Source organism: Oncorhynchus masou, chromosome 22 (assembly GCF_036934945.1).
Source record: "Oncorhynchus masou masou isolate Uvic2021 chromosome 22, UVic_Omas_1.1, whole genome shotgun sequence".
In the NCBI taxonomy this organism is placed as follows: Eukaryota; Metazoa; Chordata; class Actinopteri; order Salmoniformes; family Salmonidae; genus Oncorhynchus; species Oncorhynchus masou.
Window position 1 is genome coordinate 39518087 of NC_088233.1, and position 27054 is coordinate 39545140.

The 27054-nt window shown below is 46.6% G+C and overlaps 1 protein-coding gene across 1 annotated transcript in view; it reads left to right on the forward strand.

Moving 5' to 3' along the window:
- Positions 1-12853: 12853 nt before the first annotated feature.
- Positions 12854-27054, forward strand: part of zcchc14 (zinc finger, CCHC domain containing 14) — a 35037-nt gene continuing 20836 nt past the window's right edge. The window contains exons 1-2 of the mRNA XM_064930193.1: positions 12854-14322; positions 16960-17086. Of these exons, the coding sequence (XP_064786265.1) occupies positions 13699-14322; positions 16960-17086 (751 nt within the window). The 5' untranslated portion in view covers positions 12854-13698. The remainder of the gene's footprint in view (positions 14323-16959; positions 17087-27054) is intronic.

The window sequence follows — 27054 nt, forward strand, 5'->3', positions numbered from 1 at the left end:
AAAGCTGTCATCAAGGCAAAGGGTGACTACTTTGAAGAATCTCAAATATAAAATATATTTTGATTTGTTTAAAAATTGGTTACTACATGATTCCATATAAAGGGGCTCCTGAGTGGCGCAGTGGTCTACGGCACTGCATCACTACAGGCCCTGGTTCAATCCTGGGCTGTAACGCAACTGGCCATGATTGGAAGGGAAAGGGGATACCTAGTCAGTTGTACAACTGAATGCCTTCAACTGAAATGTGTCTTCCTCATTTAATGCAAGCCCTCTGAATCAGAGTAAGGACAGATGCTGAGAGACGATAAGCAAGTACAGGGAGTGAACATTTAATAAATAACGGACATGAAACAAAACATTGACAGCGTCTGGACAGGAGAAACAAAATGACATTAACGCTGACACGGGGATCAAACTGAGGAACAGAAAGATAGAGGGGGCAATAAACAAAGTGCTCTACAGATGGTCATACTATCAACAAACTGTCAATAAGCAACTGCTTCTTACAGTTACGTTTAGGTTTAGAATAAGTGTAAGGGGTAAGGGTAGATATCATCTCAAAATGGCTTCTAGGGCTCATGGGAGTCCTTATGTCCCAACATATTTGTCCTTGGATCCCTGAAACACAAATACACTCAAGTTACAATCCAGCACTCAGAGTTATTGTCACATACTTTCTGCTGTGCAGTATGCCAAATCGGGTCAACAGATCTCAAATGTGTGTGTGTGTGCCTGCCATGGGGCTGTGAAGGAATTTGAGTGATTTGTCAAAAGCATACAATACAACTTTATTAATACGCAAGGGGATCCCGAAGGGGCAAAAGCATGACGCGCCTATGAGTAAGCTGAGGCCCAGGTGGCCACACAGCTGATAGCTACTCTCAATGACAGTCACCATCCTTGTCAGAGAAAACAGGTCACGATGATTCATTTGCATCATCATCATCATCATCATCATCATCATCACCAAACATTATATAATGGATCCTCTCTGAAACGCATCTGTGGAACTTTACAAAAACATTCAACGGCAAAGAAGGGTTTTCCTATGTTGTCAAGTGAAATAACAGCAAGGAGAGATAGACCAGCATTAAACAGAAACCTACGCTCTTGACCTTCCATCTGTTTAAAAGGATCATCAAGTTCACATCTTAGTTGTAACCACCCCTAAAAATACATCTAGATTTGTGAATGTGTGTTGGAATTTTGATACTAAAGGCTTGGCAGCAGAACAGAAGTAGCATGATCGATCAGGGAAGATGGGTAATGCTGCTCTATCTACTGGTCATTAGAGTGCATTGACATGTGACCTCTGGTATTGTTAACACAGTCACAACTTACACTTCTCACATACCATTACAGTTATGCAAACATTTTACTTTTGGAGGCCTACTTTTTCCATCGGGGTACACCAAATAAAAATGTGATTCACATTTAAAAACACATTTTCAAACAGTTCATTTATATTTTCCAACGGGGCTATACAATTGGGTGAGGTTTTTTCTCACGTGAGTAGCCTTGATTCAGTGCCAAAAATAAAATGAAACCGTCTAGTCTTCAGCGAAATAACAACACAATGTCAAATACAGGTAGCATAGCCAAATAATTAACATCCAATCATATTAACCATTGCTCTCTCGTGGGAATTCCACTAAGGTCCGTATGCAGCCAAAGTAGCTGCTGCTCATTCCGTTTGTCATGTTGGCATAAAGGGATCGGGAGACAGGTGCAGGAATGCGTAATATGGTTTTTTATTTACCCAAATTACAGCATGCCATGTAAAGGCAAGGGGATGAAGACCAACCAAACATGTATACAAAACACAGGGTTGAAACCCAAACAAAAAAGCGAGGAGTACCTTGAATACATACACCAGGGTGAGACCCGTAACACACACACACATAATGATAGCACACGGGACGAGACCCGTAATCATCTGCGCAATACAAGCAGCACGAAGGTCAAAACAAGCACAGGTACTCACACAACCAACGGACATTGGAGCACTAACCGACAGCCCAATGGTGAACCAAAGAGAACATTTATACAATTACAATCAGGGAAATGGGGACCAAGTGTGCGTAATGAAATTTTCTGAGGGATTTGCTCGAAAATTGATAAATGGTTAAAAAAAGTAAGAGACACTACCAGCAGTACTACACCTGCACCTGACGATGACACACGTTGGTGGTGCTTCCACGACCACATCCAATGCTAGTAATTGTACATTTGTTGTTAGCCCAGTTAGCATAGACACTGACAGTTGTGAATCTGATGCAGCCGAAGAGCTACTACCCCCTTACCTGGGAAAGCACCGAACAACAGACAGGGACTTGGACCATCGAAGAGGCGCAAATATGATGAGAACTACATTGATTTGGGGTTCACTTAAATTGGGTGTAGTGCCTTTCCTCAGCCACAGTGTGTTATAAGTGCAAAAGCACCTTACAATATCTCACAACTCAAAGAAACCTTCACTCTTGTGCAGACATTTCGAAACAAAATATGCCAATTTGAAAAATTGTTTTTTTGGGGCGATAATTAAGAGTAGTAAGACATGTATTAAAGCAACATATACCATTAATAATAAGGGGCCAGAAGAGTCTTACACGGCGAGCTACCGAGTGGCTAGGACAGGCAAGCCCCATACTACTGTGGAGGACTTAATTCTTCCTGCTGCTGCGGATATGGCTGGGACAATGCTGGGGGAAAGGCCAACAAAAACTATACAGACACTGCCTTCATCAAACAACACTGTTTCACGATGCATCAGTGACACGGCAGGAGATGTTTTGAAACAATTACTGCTTTGCACACAAGCCAGTGATTTATATGTGTTTGTTTTACTCATGGCTTTAGCACACTCTGCCAACCCGGATGTCCTTGCTGTGTCTGAATCCTGGCTTAGGAAGGCCACCAAAAATTTGGAGATTTCCATACATGACCATCTGATCATTTATCACTCCAGTGTTAATCTGCTAAATTGTAATTATTCGCCGACCTCCTCATGTCTTTTGCACACAATGTATATAGACTCTTTTTTTCTATTTTTTTTCTACTGTGTTATTGACTTGTTAATTGTTTACTCCATGTGTAACTCTGTGTTGTTGTCTGTTCACACTGCTTTGCTTTATCTTGGCCAGGTCCCAATTGTAAATGAGAACTTGCTCTCAACTAGCCTACCTGGTTAAATAAAGGTGAAAAAAAACGTGTTACAGCTGGATGAGTCAACAGACGTGGTGGGCCTGGAACAGCTCCTGGTATATGTCCGTTACGTTTACGGGGGTCAATTAGGGAAGACATCCTCTTCTGCAAACCATTGGAAATCAGGACAACAAGAGAGGATCTTTTTTAAGTACTGGACAGCTTTGTGACATCATATGGACTTTGTTGGTCAAGATGTGTTGCTATCTGTACTGATAGTACAAAAACCATGAGTGGTAACATGCGTGCAAGGAGTTACTCCCGACACCATTTGGGTACACTGCAGCATCCACCGAGAAGCTCTTGCTGCCAAAGGAATGCCTGGCAGCTTGAAAGTCGTTTTGGACACTACAGTAAAAATGGTTAACTTTGTTCGAGCAAGCCCTGTGAACTCTCGTGTATTTTCTGCACTATGCAATGATATGTGCAGCGAAAATGTTACGCTTTTACAACCTACAGAAGTGCGCTGGTTATCAAGGGGCAAAGTATTGACACGTTTTTTAAATTGAGAGACGAGCTTAAATTTTTATTTACTTAAAGAAAACTTTCTTTACTTACATTAACAAGGACAACACACTGGTCTTTCCATCAATGTATGATTTATTGTGTGCAAATGAACTCAAGCTTATGTACAATGTCAAATGTGATATAGCGAAGCACCTGAGTGAGTTGGGTGCACAATTATGCAAGTACTTTCCCAAAACGGATGACACAAACAACTGTATTCGTTATCCCTTTCATGCCCTGCCTCCAGTCCACTTACCGATATCTGAACAAGCGAGCCTCATCGAAATTACAACAAGCGGTTCTGTGAAAATTGAATTTAATCAGAATCCACTGCCACATTTCTGGATTGGGCTGTTCTCAGAGTATCCTGCCTTCGCAAATCGCGCTGTTAAGACACTGATGCCCTTTGCAACCACGTACCAATGTGAGAGTGGATTCTCGGCCCTCACTAGCATGAAAACCAAATACAGGCACAGACTGTGTGTAGAAAATGATTTAAGACGGAGACTCTCTCCAATACAACCAAACATTACAGAGTTATATGCATCCTTTCAAGCATACCCTTCTCATTAACCTGTGGTGAGTTATTCACAATTGTAGATGAACAAATATTGTTTTATATGTAAGATGGCTAACTAAAGAGAAAAATTATTGATTATTATAATATTATTATTTGTGCCCTGGTCCTAGAAGAGCTCTTTGTCACTTCCCACGAGCCGGGTTGGGAAAAAAAACTCACACTCATTCTTATGTTTAATAAATGTATTGTATAGTGTGTGTGTGGCAGGCTTACAATGATGGCAATAAACAACATTTGAGCATGCGCTGACCCTGGTGCAATAGAGGGTATGCAGCTGGAGATTGAATGTTTGAAGGGGTATGGGACTATAAATAGTTTGGGAACCACTGCTCTACAGGGTCGCTGGGTCACCTGCGGGGCGGGTGAGCTGACGTAGGCTCATGCGATTAGCATGAGGTTGTAAGTAACAAGAACATTCCCCAGGACATAAACATATCTGATATTGTCAAAAAGCTTAAATTATTGTTACTCTAACTGCACTGTCCAATTTACAGTAGCTATTACAGTGAAATAATATCATGCTATTGTTTGAGGAGAGTGCACAGTTATGAACTTGGAAAGTTATTAATAAACCAATTAGGCACATTTGGGCAGTCTTGGTACAAAATTTTGAACAGTGGTTCATTGGAGCGGTCTCAAACATTGCACATACACTGCCTGCCATCTAGTGGCCAAAATCTCAATGCGGCCTTTCTTTTGCATTTCAAATATGATGGTACAATTTTAATCGTTTGTATTATCTTTAACCAGATCTAATGTGTTATATTTTCCTAATTTAACATTTCCACAAACGTCAAAGTGTTTCCTTTCAAATGGTATGAAGAATATTCATATCCTTGCTTCAGGTCCTGAGCTACAGGCTAGATTTGGGTATGTCATTTTAAGCAACATTTAAAAAAAAGGTTAGATCCTTAAAAGAGGTTTTAACCAGAGAGTGTGTGTGTGTGTGCTGCCAAATCAGGCTATTGGTACTACAGTGCATCAAAGCATGAACTAATGTGGACATCTACTGGTTATTTATGGGAAGTGCAAGGTCATGTAGAAGAGGTAAAAAGGCCTTACAACAAGCTCAGAAAACTTGAAATTCTCATTAGGTGAAATTCAAGATTACCATATGCAAATAGCACTCAATGTTTATGATTACCAGCCTGTATGAGGTTGCAGGTTAGGGTTTTTCGTTTTGAATCTTGTTCCGGAGGCTCTGCAGAGTGGTCACTAGCTGGCACATGCACAAAGTCCTCAAATCTGATTTTAAATAGAACCATAACCTTAACCACACTGTTAACCCTAACCTTAACCACAATGCTAACCCTAATGCCTTATCCTAACCTTAAATTAAGACCAAAAAGCACATTTTAGTATAAAAGATCGGCAATTTAGACTTTGCAGCTGGCCTAATTAAGGGGAAATCGCACCCAACTGGGCACAGACTGGACACAGAAAGTTCAAATCAAATTGTATAGGTTGCATACACATATTTTGCAGATGTTATCACAGTTGTCGCGAAATGCTTATGTTCCGAGCTCCAACAGTGCAGTAATAACAATACACGCGAATCCCAAAAATAAAAAGTAGGCTAAGGAATTAAGAAATATATAAATATTAAAGCAAGCAATGTCAGACTCCTGAATATAAAGATACAGTGCATTCTGAAGGTATTCAGACCCTTTCCCTTTTTCCACATTTGGTTATTTTACAGCCTTACTTAAATACATGTTTTCCTCATCAATCTACACACAATATACCATAATGACAAAGCAAAAACAAGTTTTTAGAAATGTTTGCAAATGTTTGTTTAAAAAAAAACATAAATAATTTATTTATATAAGTATTCAGACCCTTTGCTATGAGACTCGAAATTGAGCTCAGGTGCATCCTGTTTCCATTGATCATCCTTGAGATGTTTCTACAACTTGATTGGAGTCCACCTGTGTTAAATTCAATTGATCAGACATGATTTGGAAAGGCACACACACCTGTCTATATAAGGCCCCACAGTTGACAGTGCATGTAAGAGCAAAAACCAAGGAATTATCCGTAGAGCTCAGAGACAGGATTGTGTCGAGGCACAGATCTGGGGAATGGTACCAAAACATTTCTGCAGCATTGAAGATCCCCCAAGAACACAGTGCCCTCCATTAAATGGAAGAAGTTTGGAACCACCAAAACTCCTTCTAGAGCTGGCCGGCCGGCCGAACTGAGCAATCGGGGGAGAAGGGCCTTGGTCAGGGAGGTGAACAAGAACCCAATGGTCGCTCGAGAGTTCTTCTGTTGAGATGGGTGAACCTGCCAGAAGGACAACCATCTCTGCAGCACTCCACCAATCAGGCCTTTATGGTAGAGTGGCCAGACGGAAGCCACTCCTCAGTAAAATTAACATGACAGCCCCTTTGGAAATTCATGTGACAGCCCCCATGGAGTTTGCCAGAAGGCACCTAAAGGACTCTCAGACCTTGAGAAACAATATTCTCTGGTCTGATGAAACCAAGATTGAACTCTTTGGCCTGAATGCTAAAGGTCACGTCTGGCGGAAACCTGGCACCATCCCTATGGTGAAATCATGGTGGTGGCAGCATCATGCTGTGGGGTTGTTTTTCAGCGGCAGGGACTGGGAGACTAGTCAGGATCGAGGGAAAGATGAACAATGCAAAGTACAGAGAGATCCTTTATGAAAACCTGCTCCAGAGCACTCAGGACCTCAGACTGGGGCAAAGGTTCACCTTCCAACAGGACAACAACCCTAAGCACACAGCCATGACAACGCAGTAGTTGCTTCGGGACAAGTCTTGGAATGTCCTTGAGTGGCTCAGCCAGAGCCCGGACTTGAACCCGATCGAACATCTTTGGAGAGACTTGAAAATAGCTGTGCAGCGACGCTCCTCATCCAACTTGACAAAGTGTGAGAGGATCTGCAGAGAAGAATGGGAGAAACTACCCAAATACAGGTCTGCCAATCTTGTAGGTTCATACCCAAAAATACTTGAGGCTGCCAAAGGTGCTTCAACAAAGTACTGAGTAAAGAGTCTGAATACTTATGTAAATGTGATATTTCTGTTTAAAAAAAATACATTTTACATTCATACATTTATACATTTATACCAATATTTGTTTGTCATTATGGGGTATTGTGTGTAGATTAATGAGAAAATGAGAAAAACTATTTCATCCATTTTGGAATAAGGCTTTAATGTAACAAAATGTGGAAAAATTCAAGAGGTCTGAATACTTTCCAAATGCACTTTTTATGTATATGATGGTGTGTATATACATGGACAGTACATGAATAGAAAATGTCTGTACAGCAGTAGATATATATAGGATCTTTTCTAGGATACAGTATATAGGATACAGTATATACGTATGAAGTGGGCAAAACAGTAAGTAAACATTATTAAAGTGTTCAATGACTATGCAAATATGGTAGTAGTTTCTAAGGTGCAGGGTTGAGTACCGGGTTGAAGCTGGATAGTGGTATCTATTTAACAGTCTGATTGCCTGGAGATGGAAGCTGTTTTTTAGTCTCTCAGTCCCAGCTTTGATGCACCTGTAGTGTCAACTGTTCCACTTCTAGTTTTGATTTACATTGTGTTGAGTTTTCAATAATTGTGAGTTTGAAGTAAAATCAACAAAACATTTCACAATGCCATTGGAAAGTTAGGTGAAAAAAAGACAAAATGCCCTTACAATGCCCTTACAATGATGACTGGTGTAAATCCAACTAGTTTTCAATGTTGATTTAACATCATCATATTGATTTTTTGGAGGTTAAAATGACGTGGAAACAATGTTGATTCAATCAGTTTTTTTCCAGTGGGTCAGTCCTGCCTCCAGGACAGGACTCATGAGAATAAATCTACTATGAGGTCAAGGAAAGAAATTCCATTAGAGAATACTCAAACATCAAACAAGTGCATCTTTCAACAATATATGAATGCAATACACATATTAAAAACATGTTTGCAATAATATATACTATTAATACAAAAGTATGTGGACATCCCTTCAAATGAGGGATTCTGCTATTTCAGCCAAACCCGTTGCTGACAGGTGTACAAAATCGAGCTCACAGCCATGCAATCTCCATAGACAAACGTTGGCAAACAAATGGCCTTAATGAAGACGCACCACTGTCATAGGATACCACCTTTCCAAGTAGTCAGTTCGTCAAATTTCTGCCGTGTGAGAGCTTCCGCGGTCAACTGTAAGTGCTGTTATTGTGAAGTGAAAACGTCTAGGAGCAACAATGGTTTTGCCGCGAAGTAGTAGGCTACACAACCTCACAGATTGAAACCGCTGAGTGCTGAAATGTGTAGCGCATAGAAATAATTTGTCCTTGGTTGCAACACTCACTACCGAGTTCAAACTGCCTCTGGAAGCAACCTCAGCACAAGAACTTAATGAAATGGGTTTTCATGGCAGAGCAGCTGCACACAAGCCTAAGATCACCACGAGCAATGCCAGGCATTAGCTGGAGTGGTGTAAGCTCACCGCCATTGGACTCTGGAGCAGTGGAAATGCGTTCTCTTGAGTGATGAATCACGCTTAACCATCTGGCAATCCCACTGACGAATCTGGGTTTGGCGGATGCAAGGAGAACGCTACCTGCCCCGATGCATATTGCCAACTGTAAAGTTTGGTGGAGGAGGAATAATGGTCTGGGGCTGTTTTTATGGTTTGGGCTAGGCCCCTTAGTTCCAGTGAAGGGAAATCTTAATGCTACATCATACAATGACATACTAGACGACTGTGTGCTTCCAACTTCGTGACAGCAGTTTGGGGAAAGCGAGGTTCATACAGAAATTGTTTGTCGAGATCAGTGTGGAAGAACTAGACTAGCCTGCACAGAGCCTTGACCTCAACCCCATCGAACACCTTTGGGATGAATTGGAACGCCGACTGCGAACCAGGCCTAATCGCCCAACATCAGTGCCCGACCTCAATAATGCTCTTGTGGCTGAATGGAAGCAAGTCCCCACAGCAATGTTCCATCATGTAGTGCAGGTGTTTCCAAACTGGGGTACCCCCAGAGGCATGCACAATGCTGTTGGGGGTATGCCAAATAGAAATGTGATTCACATTTAAAAATATTTTTCTTTTTACATTAAAAAAAATGCACACATGTTTTTTCACATTTTCAAACAGTACATTTATATCGCGGACATTTCAAAACTAAAAATTACTATTTGAAAAAATATGCCACAGGAGTTTTTGGAGCGAGAAAAAAGTAACTTTCGAGTAGTAAGACATGTATAAAAGCAACAGATACCATTAATAAGAAGGGTCTAGAAGCATCTTATGTGATGAGCTACCAAGTGGCTAGGACAGTCAAGTCCCATACTATTGTGGAGGACTTAATTCTTCCTGCTGCTGAGGATATGGCTGGGACAATGCTGGGGGAAAAGGCAAAAAAAACTATAGACAATATCTTCATCAAACAACACTGTTTCGACCTCCCGGGTGGCGCAGTGGTTAAGGGCGCCAGCTGTGCCATCAGAGACTCTGGGTTCGCTCCCAGGCTCTGTCGTAACCGGCCGCGACCGGGAGGTCCGTGGGGCGACGCACAATTGGCCTAGCATCGTCCGGGTTAGGGAGGGCTTGGTCGGTAGGGATGTCCTTGTCTCATCATGCACCAGCGACTCCTGTGGCGGGACAGGCGCAGTGCACGCTAACCAAGGTTGCCAGGTACACAGTGTTTCCTCCGGCACATTGGTGCGGCTGGCTTCCGGGTTGGATGTGCGCTGTGTTAAGAAGCAGTGCGGCTGGTTGGGTTGTGTATCGGAGGACGCATGACTTTCAACCTTTGTCTCTCCCGAGCCCGTACGGGAGTTGTAGTGATGAGACAAGATAGTAGCGACTACAACAATTGGATACCACGAAATTGGGGATAAAAAGGGGTATAAAGAACACAACAACACTGTTTCATGACTCCTCAGTGACATGGCAGGAGATGTTTTGAAACAATTACTGCTTTGCATAGCAAATTATATGCGTTACAGCTGGATGAGTCAACAGACGTGGAGGGGTCTGGCACAGGACAAATCAGGACAACATGAGAGGATATTTAAAAAATACTGATGGAGCAAAAGCTTGCTTCTCTTGCTGCCAAGGGAATGCCTGACAGATTGAAAGACATTTTGGACACTACAGTGAAAATGGTTAACTTTGTCAAGCAATGCCCTGTGAACTCTCGGTGCACAATTACGCAGGTACTTTCCCAAAACGAACGACACAAACAACTGGATATCTGAACAAGAGAGCCTCATCGAAATTGCAACAAGCGGTTCTGTGACAATTTAATTTAATCAGAAGCCACTGCCAGATTTCTGGATAGTGTGAGAGTGGACTCTATGTGAGAGTGGATTCTCGGCCCTCACTAGCATGAAAACTAAATACAGATAGTGTGAGACTGAGACTCTCTCCAATTACAACCCAACATTACAGAGTTATGTGCCTCCTTTCGAGCACACCCTTCTCATTAACCTGTGGTGAGTTATTCACAATTTTTGATGAACAAATAAGGTTTTATATGTAAGATGGCTAAATAAAGAGAATAATTATTGATTATCATTATATTATTATTTGTGCCCTGTTCCTATAAGAGCTCTTTGTCACTTCCCACGAGCCGGGTTGGGACAAAAACTCACATTCATAGTGTGTGTGTGTGGCAGGCTTACAAGGATGGCAAAAAAACAACATTTGAGAGTGTGCTGACCCTGGTGCTAGAGGGGGTATGCAGCTGGAGGTTAAATGTTTGAAGGGGTACGGGACTATAAAAGTTTGGGAACCACTGATGACATGAAAAGCCTTGCCAGAAGAGTGGAGGTTGTTATAGCTGCAAAAGGAGAACTAACTACATATTAATGCCCGTGATTTAGTAATGATATTCGACGAGAAAGTTTCCACATACTTTCGGTCATGTAGTGCATTTCACATGTAGTGTATTTCGATTTTTTTTTACGCCATAGTCCGAACAAGCTAAATCAAATCAAATCAAATTGTATTTGTCACATACACATGGTTAGCAGATGTAAATGCGAGTGTAGCGAAATGCTTGTGCTTCTAGTTCAGACAATGCAGTAATAACCAACAAGTAATCTAGCTAACAATTCCAAAACTACTACCTTATAGACACAAGTGTAAGGGGATAAAGAATATGTACATAAAGATATATGAACGAGTGATGGTACAGAGCGGCATAGGCAAGATACAGTAGATGGTATTGAGTACAGTATATACATATGAGATGAGTATGTAAACAAAGTGGCATAGTTAAAGTGGCTAGTGATACATGTATTACATAAAGATGCAGTAGATGATATAGAGTACAGTATATACGTATACATAGGAGATGAATAATGTAGGGTATGTAAACATTATAGTGATATATTTTACATAATTTTCCATCAATTCCCATTATTAAAGTGGCTGGAGTTGAGTCAGTGTGTTGGCAGCAGCCACTCAATGTTAGTGGTTGCTGTTAACAGTCTGATGGCCTTGAGATAGAAGCTGTTTTTCAGTCTCTCGTCCCAGCTTTGATGCACCTGTACTAACCTCGCCTTCTGGTTGATAGCGGGGTGAACAGGCAGTGGCTCGGGTGGTTGTTGTCCTTGATGATCTTTATGGCCTTCCTGTGACATCGGGGGGTGTAGGTGTCCGGGAGGGCAGGTAGTTTGCCCCCGGTGATGCGTTGTGCAGACCTCACTACCCTCTGGAGAGCCTTACGGTTGTGGGCGGAGCAGTTGCCGTACCAGGCGGTGATACAGCCCGACAGGATGACCTCGATTGTGCATCTGTAGAAGTTTGTGAGTGGTTTTGGTGACAAGCCGAATTTCTTCAGCCTCCTGAGGTTGAAGAGGCGCTGCTGCGCCTTCTTCACGATGCTGTCTGTGTGAGTGGACCAATTCAGTTTATCTGTGATGTGTACCCCGAGGAACTTAACACTTACTACCCTCTCCACTACTGTTCCATCGATGTGGATAGGGGGGTGTTCCCTCTGCTGTTTCCTGAAGTCCACAATCATCTCCTTAGTTTTGTTGACGTTGAGTGTGAGGTTATTTTCCCGTTTCAAGCTAGAGTACAGATCTACTGTAAAATAAAGGCCATGCACCAAACAATGCACACATACAGAGTGACGCTATGGAAATGGAAATGCCAGAAGTTCCCAAACGTCATCACTGTTCTGCTCTCTCTTTTCTGCTGCTCGTCTTTGACTAATATTAGTTTGAAAATATATTTGATGACAAAAGATGCCATATGCATATTTCTTTAAAACAGTACACTTCCTCAAATCCTAGGCTTTAGAGGGTGACTTTCTCTTTAAAAAGTACAGTACCTCGTTGACCAAATCGGAGAGTTGTATGTATGAGCGCATATGAATAAGATGTGTAAGTGCGGATACTTTTCTGACCAATCACACCATTAGCTGGGATTACTGACAAGATGTTCACCCAATCAAAGTGGATATTTTTCAGTTAATGGGCTTATCTGGCAGAGTTTGGGATAATGGATCACACAGCTGTTTTTCTCGATTTCAGGGTTATGACAGAATAGAAGGGAGTGGGCGTATTCCTTGAATTGCATTTCGAAAAAGCTACGGACTGTTTAACGAAAAGATAATCCTTGTCGTTATTTCTCTGGAACAAATCTGGCTGCGCCACTTGTTACGCTTACGACCAATAGGATTTAACTAAATAGTTTACGTTTAAACTTTAACACTAAGGTAGCTGGCTGCAGTTCATACATACAGTTTATGGTCTTGTTTATTAGCCGACGCTCTCAGAAGTTCAACGAATGCCATGCGGATTCCCATCGAAAAGTATTGTTTTACAGAGGGAAATCAGAGAATGGCGCCTCTGACACTGGAAGTAAAGTATCTCTCTGTGTAATACTTATATGGTATTTTTCATTTCAATCTACTTCATGGATGAATGTGCATGCTCTGTTCCATAATCAATTGACGTGTGGACCTCCGGGGGCTGGCAGAGAACCTGGATGACTGGAGAGTTGGCACTATGCTGAGCCTCGCAGTACAGTAAACCCAGACTCATGCTTTTGTTTATAGACTTTCACCTGAACAACGTTTTGGATGCATCTTTCAACAATGTTGCGACTGGCCTGTAAACAAATAAAGCGGGCATGCGGTAGGCCCAATTTATGTTTCCGAAAACTCAAGAAGTCCTGGATACATTGAATACGATTTTTGTCAAAGGAATAACCAGCGCCAGGTGCACGTTCACAAAGTAACTGTTCCGGCACCCGAATTGCTGCACTCTTTTGTTTCAAGTTTGTTATAGTAGGCCTAGATGGAGTTTTGGCTGACTAATTTTAGTCTTGCCATTTTATTATTTTTAGGCCTAATTACTATCAACAAAATAATACATATTTTAAATTTGTGAGTCGGTGTTAAAATGGTTGAAAATCGGTGCTCCGTTCAAAGGGAAGGGGTCTACCACTGGTTCTCGATATTGAACTCGGCCCAGAGAGCCGAGTTCCTTTGTGGGCTTTTGGACCTCTGTGTTCCAATCGAACTACGCTTCCTCGGGTCATGCTTGGAAGACTTAGCCCGCAAGGACTATCACTCCCTCAGGGACGCCGAGATCAAAGCCAACAACCCTGCTGACCTCTCGAACCTTACCAACATCACCGACGACGTCGTGAGGAGCAAGCTGCTTATCTCCCTCGCACTTCTCAACTCCGACAACCGAGATGCGGCGGGTGTTCTCTTCCGAACGCTCACGCACATCGACAGCGTCATCAACAACTATGGCCTGCAGCTCAACGATGGACGAACGGGGGAGCAGTTCCTTCTCCTATTCACCATGGCATCCAATCATCCGGCGTTCAGCTTTCACCAGAAACAGGTGCTAAGACAGGAGCTGACCCAGATCCAAGAGATCCTGCAGGTCACCTGTGGAAAGCAGCAGGCCGGGACTGGCGCGCTGGCCACCCTGTCTCCCGCCACTAGCATCCCTACCTACATCACTGCGCCCACCCTCAACTCCAGTCAGACTGGGTGTCCATGTTGTCATAAGGTAGGTCATATATTGTCCCCGTTGTCACTTACTTGATGGCTATATATATATATGTATGTGTGTGTGTGTGTGTGTGTGTGTGTGTGTGTGTGTGTGTGTGTGTGTGTGTGAATGGTCTTGTGCCACTTCCAAGTTTGAGCAGCCATCCAAAACACAAAGTTGTAGGATACCTATAAAGCAAAAGAGTTAGTGGGTGCCAGTGCTCCCAACACGGTCCAGGTTCTGGTATAGTGGTCTAAACTCCACTGGTTCTGGTAGTGATGTTGTACAAGGGCCTTCACATCCTTGACAAATGCATCTTGTGGGACAGCTCTGTACCCTCTTTGGTATGAGAAGATCATATGAAGGAAAATGTTTTGTGGTTACACTGTAGGCCTACATTATTTATAACCGATTGAGAATAGAGTGTTGTTGCACGGTAAGAACACTGTAGTACGCCTGCTCCTGTTACTTAGTGTGGGTTTTTCCTAAAGTATGGGAGGGGGTGATAACGTTCTAGTGCTTCCCCCGTTTCCAGGTCAGGCTGAGACAAACTTGAAGGAAAATGACCTGAAAGGAATTAATTTAACTAAACAAACATGTTTTTCACTGGTCCCCCAGGGGCATGCCTGTCGGTTGTCCCCGACCATTGGTGGTCCCCCTGAGTCCTGAACATTCACTCACAATGTCTGCCTGTAGATTCAGCATGACTTTTACTTCTCTGGAGAACCGGATGTCAACACGGCAATGTGGGAATAGGAAACCACGTCTTCCTCGTTGACAAAACATACAGCTTTCTTTGGTTTTGAAATGGATTGCAAAACGTTAGGAATGATGTTATGACAGTTTAAGGGGCTTTTGATGAACAGGAATATTATAATTGACAAAAAAACAACCTCAAGATACATCTGAAAGTGTGCGTGCGTGCGTGTGCATATGCGTGTCTGCACTAGCGTGTGTGTTTGACAGAGAAAGAGCGTGCAGAACACTTAAAAGGACAAATATAATGTTACAAATGAAAAATGAACCGTAAACCATCAGTTGGATTTGAACACATTGGAACACAGGTTTAGGATTACTATGAAGGCCTGTTTGTCATTGGTTTAAATTAAAGACACACAGCAGACAAACACAGGGCCGTTCAAACTCGTGGCTGAGAGGAAAGTACCCTGCCTGCTCAAAGGAAAGTGGTTGGTTGTATTTAGTGTTGTTTTGGTCTTGGCCTCCGTTAAGTGCAGGCCAGCATATTTCTCAACACTGAAATCAACCCTGTGTGAGAGAGACTCAAGCTTCGGTGAATCACCAGGAAGCTCTCTCTGACTGTTCGAAGAAGAAGCCTTTACGGTCACCCTAACCCAACCAGACATGAAATATATAAACCACACTCGCATATTAATTATTCATTGAATTATAAACTTATGGTGATGGGTGATGAGAAGAAAGTCAATGAAAAAACTCACACATTTGTTATTAGATAATGTTCTACTTTATTTGGGGTTTAAGCCTTCGGGAAAAGAGGCAGGAGGAGCTCCTTAGTGGGGTTTCAGGGCGTTATCTGCCACTGTCATGCCCGGTTCAGTTCTAAACCTCAGCTCATTCAGCTAGCGTCTCTCCTCACAGCAGGATTTCCCCTTTTCCTCAAGAAAAATAGAAGATTTGGCAGGAGTCGATGCGGATGTGGCAGTAGCACACTAAAGCACACTTAATTGGCTTCAGAGCTTGTCTGTGTGTGTTTAGGTTGCTGCTTGGGTGAGCATGTGTGCTGCATGACCTCTGCTGTTAAACACATCAGCCTCACCACCGAGAGTGCTTCAAAAAGGAAAGAAAGACACAACACATTCGGTTTGGAATCAAGCCATTCCCATAACCAATCAGTTTGAACTGCACAACTCTAGAAAATACATTTTACCGGTCAATTATTACTGAAGCATTAAGATTACTGGGCATATACAAGTAAAGACGATCAGGATAAATTGTCCTTAAATAACATAAGAGTAGATCACCTAACAACAGTCCTTTTCAAATGGCTCACCTTTCCAGGAAGCTGGTTAGTTGTACAGACAAGTGTTTAGAGTAGCAGTGGCTATTACTCTCTCCTACCTGACTTCTTGACAACTTTTCAAGGTACCTAATCACAGAGCAAGCAGGACAGACACCTGCAGGCCTGCTTAGTGTGTCAGTGCCCACTGTCAATGGTCATAACATGTAACTCTTAAGACAATATAGGCTACTGTGAAAGAGCTCTAATATATTGTGAAAGACCAGCCGTCATATTTGTGGGAACCTTTAACTAATGACAGCTTTCCATCTCTTAAAGGGGCACACACCTTTTAACCCCATATTCAGTATCTCCAGCACCATGCCATTTTCTATGTGAAAACTGTGATTTTCTATGTTCTGTAGTTAAAAAGATAAAAAGTCCTGAGAAAATGACACCCTATGCGGTCAACAGACGTCATTTTCAAATGATTTCAGTGATTTTGAAACATTTCTGTGTGACCCTGTCTCTTACCACTTTGAGTTATGGTAGAATGTGTGCGACAGTCTGAAAAGGCAGTCCAGGTGCTGAAAGATTACAGATCCGTAAACTTCAAACTACTTCTGACCATGATATTAACCTCTGACTACTTGACCTGAGCTTTGACCCCTGTTTCACAGACACTGCACCGAGAGGACGGGGCAGAGCGAGTGGACGAGGGGATTGGTCCAGAACCCATGCCTCACATGACATCTCTCTCATGCAAGGAGCTGCCAGTCAAGGTGCATGTTGGGAAACCGAGCAAAGGTGAGACACAGAACTTTGCTCTGACATACTTATACGGTACACAGAAATCTGTCACACTTATCTACCCTGTCTGGGTACGACACAGGACAGGACATCCCAGTGACATTAAGGGTCAAGGTTCTCTCCAACAACGTCACACACTAGTATGGGAATCTTGAGTTCAAACGTAATACTTTGTCAGTCATTCGGTACGTGTCTTTAGAATGAGCAGTTCAGTTTGTGCCAGACACTCAAACATGCACCCAGAACAAGATACCACACGCTGAAACACCGAAATCGACAAACCAGACTCATTGAGGAATGTGGAGGCATGCTTGCGGTACTGCCCTCCCCCTATCAGAATGGGAAGGGAGAAAGATGGTCATATATCTAGTTCTCAATCTGAGGGTGCAACTTGGTGCAGTGAAGGGCATCAGTGTTATGTTTTACACATTGCTACGCTGCTCTGGTCCGGATGGAGCAGCTGCTGCAGGAATCTGCCATCATCCTCTGTTTCACACTTCTCATTCTGTCATTTTTCAACCACTCCTTTACACTGTACATACTGTACCTCTCACACACTACTGAACACTTCTACTGCTTTGTGGAATGATGTTTACAACCTTTACTCTACTAGAGTATCACTTTAGTATTAAGGTATTTGTTATGAGAGGGAATACTACAGTATATATGCTATTCAATCAGAGTGTAGCAGGCTGTTGTCTACTTCTCCTTTGTACAATCTTTTGAAATATTTGCTGTGAGGCTATAAACAGACCGGAATATACACTTGAACACATGCACACCCACGAAGAAACAAACTCAAAGGGCCATGCTTGTTTGGATTTGGATGATACTGTTGCATTGAGTTATTTGAAGGTCCCGGAAACTACAGCTATAAATATTGTATGTTTCTTAGTTGTCTGCTTTCTTTTCTATCTCTTTTTTCTTGTTGGCTGGACCAACACACAGATGTTGAATCCAAGAGTGGTCACATGTTATGTAATTCACGAGCCACGTTTTCTTCTCCAGTTTTGGAAAGTTTAGTCTGGAGGTGGGACAGAGTGGAGGGGAAATGGGAAATGATGACCTCAGCAATGTGTCTTTTCTCCAAAGCTCTCAAAATAGGCAGTAGATGGTAGTACAGTAGAAGTTCTAAATTCTAGATTCCTCTTCTTCTTTGATTCACTGCACTATCTTGTAGGTAGAAGTGACAGGTCACTGGATTGTACTGTAGCAATTTCATATTTTGAACACAAGTATATGCACAGACACACACACTGTGTCAGTGTGCAGGATTGTCTTTTATCTGAACGTAGTGTAAATATTAAGGGGGTTGATAGTTTTTTGAAGTGTGCTAGTGAGTTAAAGAGTTGATAGTTAGAGGAGCATGTTAAGCTGGGGTCTAATATTGCTTTGAAAGGAGCAGGTCTCTCGGTTACTCAGTAGGATTGGCCCTTTCATTTTCTGGTAACCCAATGCTGAGTTAGCTACACTACCTCATGGCCAGGGCTGCATGCCTGTCATCAGCAGCACAAAGCAGGGCAAGCATACCTCCAAGCACACACACACGCACACATGCACACACACACAGTGGCAAGAGTGCACTTGTTATTCAAACATGCAGATAGTGAGTGACTATTATTTTGTAATGCAATCTTGGTTTTGCCTTCATTCATAATACACAACACGAAAGATGCTGATAATAAACAAAAGAGAATATTTACTTTTGTGTGTCTTTGTGTGACGGTGTATTTTCACAGGGTGCAATATGTAACCAGATCTGTTAGAATGGCAGAATGCCCTGGATTAACGAGTCTGGCACCAGGCATGTGGAGCCTCCAGCAGCTGCTGCCTGCTGGGCACGGAGCAGGGCAGGGTACTGAGGGAGAGGCAAGGTGGTAGTGGGCTGGGTACCTGGGCACTGTGGGCAGAGGACTGGGTGGCTGCGCAGTGGGCTGGGTGGCTGGGCAGAGGGCTGGGTGGCTGGGCAGAGGGCTGGGTGGCTGGGCAGAGGGCTGGGTGGCTGGGCAGAGGGCTGGGTGGCTGGGCAGAGGGCTGGGTGGCTGGGCAGAGGGCTGGGTGGCTGGGCAGAGGGCTGGGTGGCTGGGCAGAGGGCTGGGTGGCTGGGCAGTGGGCTGGGTGGCTGGGCAGTGGGCTGGGTGGCTGGGCAGAGGGCTGGGTGGCTGGGCAGTGGGCTGGGTGGCTGGGCAGAGGGCTGGGTGGCTGGGCAGAGGGCTGGGTGGCTGGGCAGAGGGCTGGGTGGCTGGGCAGAGGGCTGGGTGGCTGGGCAGTGGGCTGGGTGGCTGGGCAGAGGGCTGGGCAGTGGGCTGGGTGGATGGGCAGAGGGCTGGGCAGTGGGCTGGGTGGATGGGCAGAGGGCTGGGCAGTGGGCTGGTTGGATGGGCAGAGGGCTGGGTGGCTGGGCAGAGGGCTGGGTGGCTGGGCAGAGGGCTGGGCAGTGGGCTGGGTGGATGGGCAGAGGGCTGGGCAGAGGGCTGGGTGGATGGGCAGAGGGCTGGGTGGCTGGGCAGAGGGCTGGGTGGATGGGCAGAGGGCTGGGCAGTGGGCTGGGTGGATGGGCAGTGGGCTGGTTGGATGGGCAGAGGGCTGGGTGGCTGGGCAGAGGGCTGGGTGGCTGGGCAGAGGGCTGGGTGGCTGGGCAGGGGCTGGGTGGCTGGGCAGGGGCTGGGTGGCTGGGCAGAGGGCTGGGCAGTGGGCTGGGTGGATGGGCAGTGGGCTGGGCAGAGGGCTGGGTGGCTGGGCAGAGGGCTGGGTGGCTGGGCAGTGGGCTGGGTGGCTGGGCAGAGGGCTGGGTGGCTGGGCAGTGGGCTGGGTGGCTGGGCAGTGGGCTGGGTGGCTGGGCAGAGGGCTGGGTGGCTGGGCAGTGGGCTGGGTGGCTGGGCAGAGGGCTGGGTGGCTGGGCAGTGGGCTGGGTGGCTGGGCAGAGGGCTGGGTGGCTGGGCAGAGGGCTGGGTGGCTGGGCAGTGGGCTGGGTGGCTGGGCAGTGGGCTGGGTGGCTGGGCAGAGGGCTGGGTGGCTGGGTGGATGGGCAGTGGGCTGGGTGGATGGGCAGAGGGCTGGGCAGTGGGCTGGGTGGATGGGCAGAGGGCTGGGCAGTGGGCTGGTTGGATGGGCAGAGGGCTGGGTGGCTGGGCAGAGGGCTGGGTGGCTGGGCAGAGGGCTGGGCAGTGGGCTGGGTGGATGGGCAGAGGGCTGGGCAGTGGGCTGGGTGGATGGGCAGAGGGCTGGGTGGCTGGGCAGAGGGCTGGGCAGTGGGCTGGGTGGATGGGCAGAGGGCTGGGCAGTGGGCTGGGTGGATGGGCAGTGGGCTGGTTGGATGGGCAGAGGGCTGGGTGGCTGGGCAGAGGGCTGGGTGGCTGGGCAGAGGGCTGGGTGGCTGGGCAGTGGGCTGGGTGGCTGGGCAGAGTGCTGGGTGGCTGGGCAGAGGGCTGGGTGGCTGGGCAGAGTGCTGGGTGGCTGGGCAGTGGGCTGGGTGGCTGGGCAGAGGGCTGGGCTGGGCAGTGGGCTGGGCAGAGGGCTGGGTGGCGGGGCAGTGCGCTGGGCAGTGGGCTGGGTGGCTGGGCAGAGGGCTGGGTGGCTGGGCAGTGGGCTGGGTGGCTGGGCAGAGGGCTGGGTGGCTGGGCAGTGGGCTGGGTGGCTGGGCAGAGGGCTGGGTGGCTGGGCAGAGGGCTGGGTGGCTGGGCAGAGGGCTGGGTGGCTGGGCAGAGTGTTGGGTGGCTGGGCAGAGGGCTGGGCAGTGGGCTGGGTGGATGGGCAGAGGGCTGGGTGGATGGGCAGTGGGCTGGGTGGATGGGCAGAGGGTTGGGCAGTGGGCTGGGTGGATGGGCAGTGGGCTGGGTGGATGGGCAGAGGGCTGGGTGGATGGGCAGAGGGTTGGGCAGTGGGCTGGGTGGATGGGCAGTGGGCTGGGTGGATGATCAGAGTGTTGGGTGGCTGGGCAGATGGCTGGGCAGTGGGCTGGGTGGATGGGCAGAGGGCTGGGTGGATGGGCAGAGGGCTGGGCAGTGGTCTGGGTGGATGGGCAGGGGGCTGGGCAGTGGGCTGGGTGGATGAGCAGAGGGTTGGGTGGATGGGCAGTGGGCTGGGTGGATGGGCAAAGGGCTGGGCAGTGGGCTGGGTGGATGGGCAGTGGGCTGGGAGGCTGGACAGTGGGCTGGGCAGTGGGCTGGGTGGATGGGCAGTGGGCTGGGTGGATGGGCAGAAGAGTGGGCTGGGTGGATGGGCAGTGGGCTGGGTGGATGATCAGAGTGTTGGGTGGCTGGGCAGAGGGCTGGGCAGTGGACTGGGTGGATGGGCAGTGGGCTGGGTGGATGGGCAGAGGGCTGGGCAGTGGGCTGGGTGGATGGGCAGAGGGCTGGGTGGATGGGCAGAAGAGTGGGCTGGGTGGATGGGCAGTGGGCTGGGTGGATGGGCAGAGGGTTGGGCAGTGGGCTGGGTGGATGGGCAGTGGGCTGGGTGGATGATAAGAGTGTTGGGTGGCTGGGCAGATGGCTGGGCAGTGGGCTGGGTGGATGGGCAGTGGGCTGGGTGGATGGGCAGAGGGCTGGGCAGTGGGCTGGGTGGATGGGCAGTGGGCTGGGTGGATGGGCAGAGGGCTGGGCAGTGGTCTGGGTGGATGGGCAGGGGGCTGGGCAGGGGGCTGGGCAGTGGGCTGGGTGGATGAGCAGAATGTTGGGTGGATGGGCAGTGGGCTGGGTGGATGGGCAAAGGGCTGGGCAGTGGGCTGGGTGGATGGGCAGTGGGCTGGGTGGATGGGCAGAGGGCTGGGCAGTGGGCTGGGTGGATGGGCAGTGGGCTGGGTGGATGGGCAGTGGGCTGGGTGGATGGGCAGAGGGCTGGGCAGTGGGCTGGGTGGATGGGCAGTGGGCTGGGTGGATGAGCAGAGGGTTGGGTGGCTGGGCAGAGGGCAGTGGGCTGGTTTGTGGGCTGGGTGGCTGGGCAGAGGGCTGGTTTGTGGGCTGGGTGGATGGGCAGTGGGCTGGGTGGATGAGCAGAGGGTTGGGTGGCTGGGCAGAGGGCTGGGTGGATGTGCAGAGGGTTGGGCAGTGGGCTGGGTGGATGGGCAGTGGGCTGGGTGGCTGGGCTGGGTGGCTGGACAGTGGGCTGGGTGGCTGGACAGTGGGCTGGGTGGATGGGCAGAGGGCTGGGCAGTGGGCTGGGTGGATGGGCAGTGGGCTGGGTGGATGGGCAGAGGGCTGGGCAGTGGTCTGGGTGGATGGGCAGGGGGTTGGGCAGGGGGCTGGGCAGTGGGCTGGGTGGATGAGCAGAATGTTGGGTGGATGGGCAGTGGGCTGGGTGGATGGGCAAAGGGCTGGGTGGATGGGCAGTGGGCTGGGTGGATGGGCAGAGGGCTGGGCAGTGGGCTGGGTGGATGGGCAGTGGGCTGGGTGGATGGGCAGAGGGCTGGGCAGTGGGCTGGGTGAATGGGCAGTGGGCTGGTTGGGTGGCTGGGCAGAGGGCTGGGTGGATGGGCAGAGGGTTGGGCAGTGGGCTGGGTGGATGGGCAGTGGGCTGGGTGGCTGGGCTGGGTGGCTGGACAGTGGGCTGGGTGGCTGGACAGTGGGCTGGGTGGCTGGACAGTGGGCTGGGCGAATGGACAGTGGGCTGGGTGAATGGACAGTGGGCTGGGGTGGATGGACAGTGGATGGACAGTGGGCTGGGGTGGATGGACAGTGGGCTGGGGTGGATGGGCACTGTGGGATGGGTGGATGGGCACTGTGGGCAGTGGGCTGGGTGGCTGGACAGTGGGCTGGGTGGATGGGCAGTGGGCTGGGTGGATGGACAGTGGGCTGGGTGGATGGACAGTTGGCTGGGCAGTGGGCTGGGTGGATGGACAGTGGGCTGGTGTGGATGGACAGTGGGCTGGGTGGATGGGCACTGTGGACAGTGGGCTGGGTGGCTGGGCAGTGGGCTTGGTGGATCAGCAGGGGGCTGGGCAGGGGGTTGAGTGGCTGCCCTTACAACTACAACACATGTGAAATAGCTGTTTTGACATGTTGAGCTGAAGTTTCACATGAAACCATATTTTCAAATGTATTCAATTTAGAGTTCACACCACCTTTTCACATGTGAAAAGAAAAACATGTCTCCACCTCATATGTGAAATGTGCAGTTTTACATGTGAAAAACGTTCTCATGTGAAAATCTTACTTTCACATGTGGAATAGCATTTTCACATGTAAAAAACAATCACATGATTTTCATATAAGCCCTTGGGCTTCCAACCACACCTGCACCCAGTTTTGTTTTGATTTGTATTGTTGTCTATCACATGTTTTCTTTGGTGAAAATAAATAAAACTAAATAAATCAAACGAAAACATGTAAGAAAATTAAACGGGCAAAAGTCTCACTTTCACATGTGGAATTGCATCTTCACATGTAAAAATCACATTTGCAGTTTCACATGTAATAAAACTCCACATGTGAAAATCTCACTTTCACATGTGGAATTGCATCTTCACATGTAAAAATCACATTTGCAGTTTCACATGTAATAAAACTCCACATGTGAAAATCTCACTTACACATGTGGAATTGCATTTTCACATGTGGTGGTGAAAGTGTTTTTCTCCTCACGTCAAAATGTGGTGTTAACATGTTGCTATAGCAATGTTTCACACATAAAATTGCAAATTATGTAATGCCATTCTGTAAAAAGTTAACTTAGCCTACCTGACTATATTAATTAATGTGTGTTAAAAATAATGATTTCTTATTTCTGAGTGTAACTGCTGCAGGCGCATGCCTCTCTTCTTCATACGTTGGTCAATGACGGTTGGAAGTTCATCACCAAGTATATTTTCTATTCGATAAGTAGCTGTTGTCTTGCTAGGGCATACTTAATAATGCTGTTTGATTGCTCAGTTCTTGTGGACTAAAATAAGTTTCATTATCCAGGGCAACTTACATTATCATACTGGTCTCCTATTGGGAATCAAACCCACAACCCTGGCCTTGCAAGAGCCTTGCTTTACCAACTGAGCCACACAGGACTTCACCTCTTCTAAGCAATCAGTGCTGGGAGGTGTATCTTTCACCTCTGCAGGGAAATGAATGCAAGTACTTCAGTCTCCCCTGGTTTTTCAGTGGTGGCAGTATAGTGAAGCGGTAATGTTGTCTCTGAAACAAAGACACTACTGAGTTGTTCTGTTGAGTTGTTCGAGGAGGGAAAGAGAGGAAGGCTCCACACCACTCTCACTTGAGTATCTTACCTAGTTATTTTCTGATGATCTCATTTAGCTGTTTTGTAGCTTTGGCACAGTGTCTTTGCAAAGTATTCACACCCCTTCAAAGTTTTCCACATTTTGTTGCCTTACAACCTGAATTTAAACTGGATTATATTTAGATTTTTTTTGTCACTGTCCTAAACACAATATCCCATAATGTCAAAGTGGAATTATGTTTTTCAAAATGTTTACAAATGAATAAAAATGAAAACGTTAAATGTCTTGAGCCAAGTATTCAAGTCCTTTTTTATGGCAAGCCTCAATAAATTCAGGAGTTTACATATGCTTAAAATGTCACATAATATAAGTTCCCTCAACTCACACTGTGTGCAATAATAGTGTTGAACATGAAAGGGATTTCATGTCTGCTTTTTATTTTTCCCCAATCTACGACTGAGGGACCTTACAATTATCTTTATGTGTGGGGTACAGAGATTAGGTAGTCATTAAAAAAAGCATGAATTTCAAACACAGATTCAACCACAGAGACCAGGGAGGTTTTTCAATGCCTCTCAAAGAAATGGCACCTATTGGTAGATGGGTGAAAAATAAAAAAAAAGTAGACATTGACAATCCCTTTGAGCATGGTGAAGTTATTAATTACACTTTGGATGGTGTATCAATACACCCAGTCACTACAAAGATACGTCCAAACTAGTGATGCACGATATATCGGTATCGAAATCGAACGATATTAGCTAAAAATGCCAACATCGGCATCGGACCGATGTCTAGTTTAACGCCGATGTGCAAAACCGATGTCAAAGCTGACGTGCATACCTATATAACGTAGGTAGATGACGTGCATACCTATATAACGTAGGTAGATGACATGCATACCTATATAACGTAGGTAGATGACGTGCATACCTATATAACGTAGGTAGATGACGTGCATACCTATATAACGTAGGTAGATGACGTGCATACCTATATAACGTAGGTAGATGACGTAATGACGCCACAAAAAATACAGCGCTACACAGAACAAAAGCAGAAAAATACTAAGCGCACACTTCCAACAACTAAACAAGTTCAAGTCGAGCAGTCATTTTAAAGAGTAAGAAAATTTCAGCGAGACAACTCAAAGGCAAAATCCATTAACGCCAAGATAATGGAATTCATTGCCCTTGACAATCAACTGTTCTCTGTTGTGGATGATCGAGCACTTCGAGCCCCGGTACACACTACCAAGTAGGCGCTATTTTTCAGATGGTGCCCTACCGGAGTTATGTAGTATTGTTGAAACGCCGTACCAGGCGGTGAACCAGCCCGACAGGATGCTCTCATTTGTGCTGTAATTGCTCTCAATTGTGAGGGTCTTAGGGGCCAAGCCGAATTTCTTCAGCCTCCTGAGGTTGAATAAGCACTGTTGCGCCTTCTTCACAACCCTGTCTGTGTGGGTGGACCATTTCAAATGGTCAGTGATGTGTACTCCAAGGAACTTGAAGCTTTCCACCTTCTCCACTGCGGTCCCGCCCATGTGGATAGAGGCGTGCTCCCTCAGCTGTTTCCTGAAGTCCATGATCAGCTCCTTCGTTTTGTTGATGTTGAGGGAGATATTATTTTCCTGGCACCACTCCACCAGGGCCTTCACCTCCATGTAGACTGTCTCATCATTGTTGGTAATCAGGCATATTACTGTTGTGTCGTCTGCAAACTTGATGATTGAGTTGGAGGCGTGCGTGGCCACGCAGTCATGGGCGAACAGGGAGTACAGAAGGGGGCTGAGCACACACCCTTGTGGGGCCCCTGTGTTGAGGATCAACGAAGTGGAGGTGTTGTTGCCTACCTTCACCATCTGGGGCGGCCCGTCTGGAAGTCCAGGACTCAGTTGCACAGGGCGGGGTTCAGACCCAGGGCCACGTGCTTAATGACGGAATGTAAGTACAGTATTTACTTTCAGAGGTGAATGTATCAAACCAGTTGCTGTGATAAAAAATGTTTTGTTGTTGTGCACTATCCTCAAACAATAGCATGGTATTTTCGTTGTTGTAATAGCTACTGTAAATTGGACACTGCAGTTGAGAATTGAATCTTTAAATTTAATAATTTAGACCGTCCCGTTTTAGGGACACCGATCCCGTAGAGGTCTTAACACGCTTAAATGTCTTACTCACGTCAGCCACGGAGAATGAGAGCCCACTGTCCTTAGGAGCGGGCTATGTCGGTGGCACTGTGCTATCCTCAAAGAGGGCGAAGAACGTGTTCAGCTTGTCCAGGAGCAAGACCTCGGAACATATTCCAGTCTTGAAGCATGGAATCCGATTAGTCAGACCAGCGTTGAAAACATCATAGCACGGGTACTTCCTGTTTGAGTTTCTGCCTATAGGAAGGGAGGAGCAAAATGGAGTCGTGATCTGATTTGCCAAAGGGGGAGCGGGGGAGGGCCTTGTAGGCATCTCGGAAGGGAATGTAGCTGTGGTCGAGCATTTTTCCAGAGCGAGTACTACAGTCAATGTGTTGACAGAACTTCGGTAGTGTTTTCCTCAAATTGTCTTTGTTAAAATCCCCAGGTACAATAAATGCGGCGTCGGGATATGTGGTTTCCAGTTTGCACAAAGTCCAGTGTAGTTCCTTGAGGGCTGTCGTGGTATCGGCTTGAGGTGGAATATACACGGCTGTGACTATAACCGAAGAGAATTCTCTTGGAAGGTAATATGGTCAGCATTTGATTGTGAGGTATTCTAGGTCGGATGAACAAAAGGACTTGAGTTTTATGTACGTTATCACAATC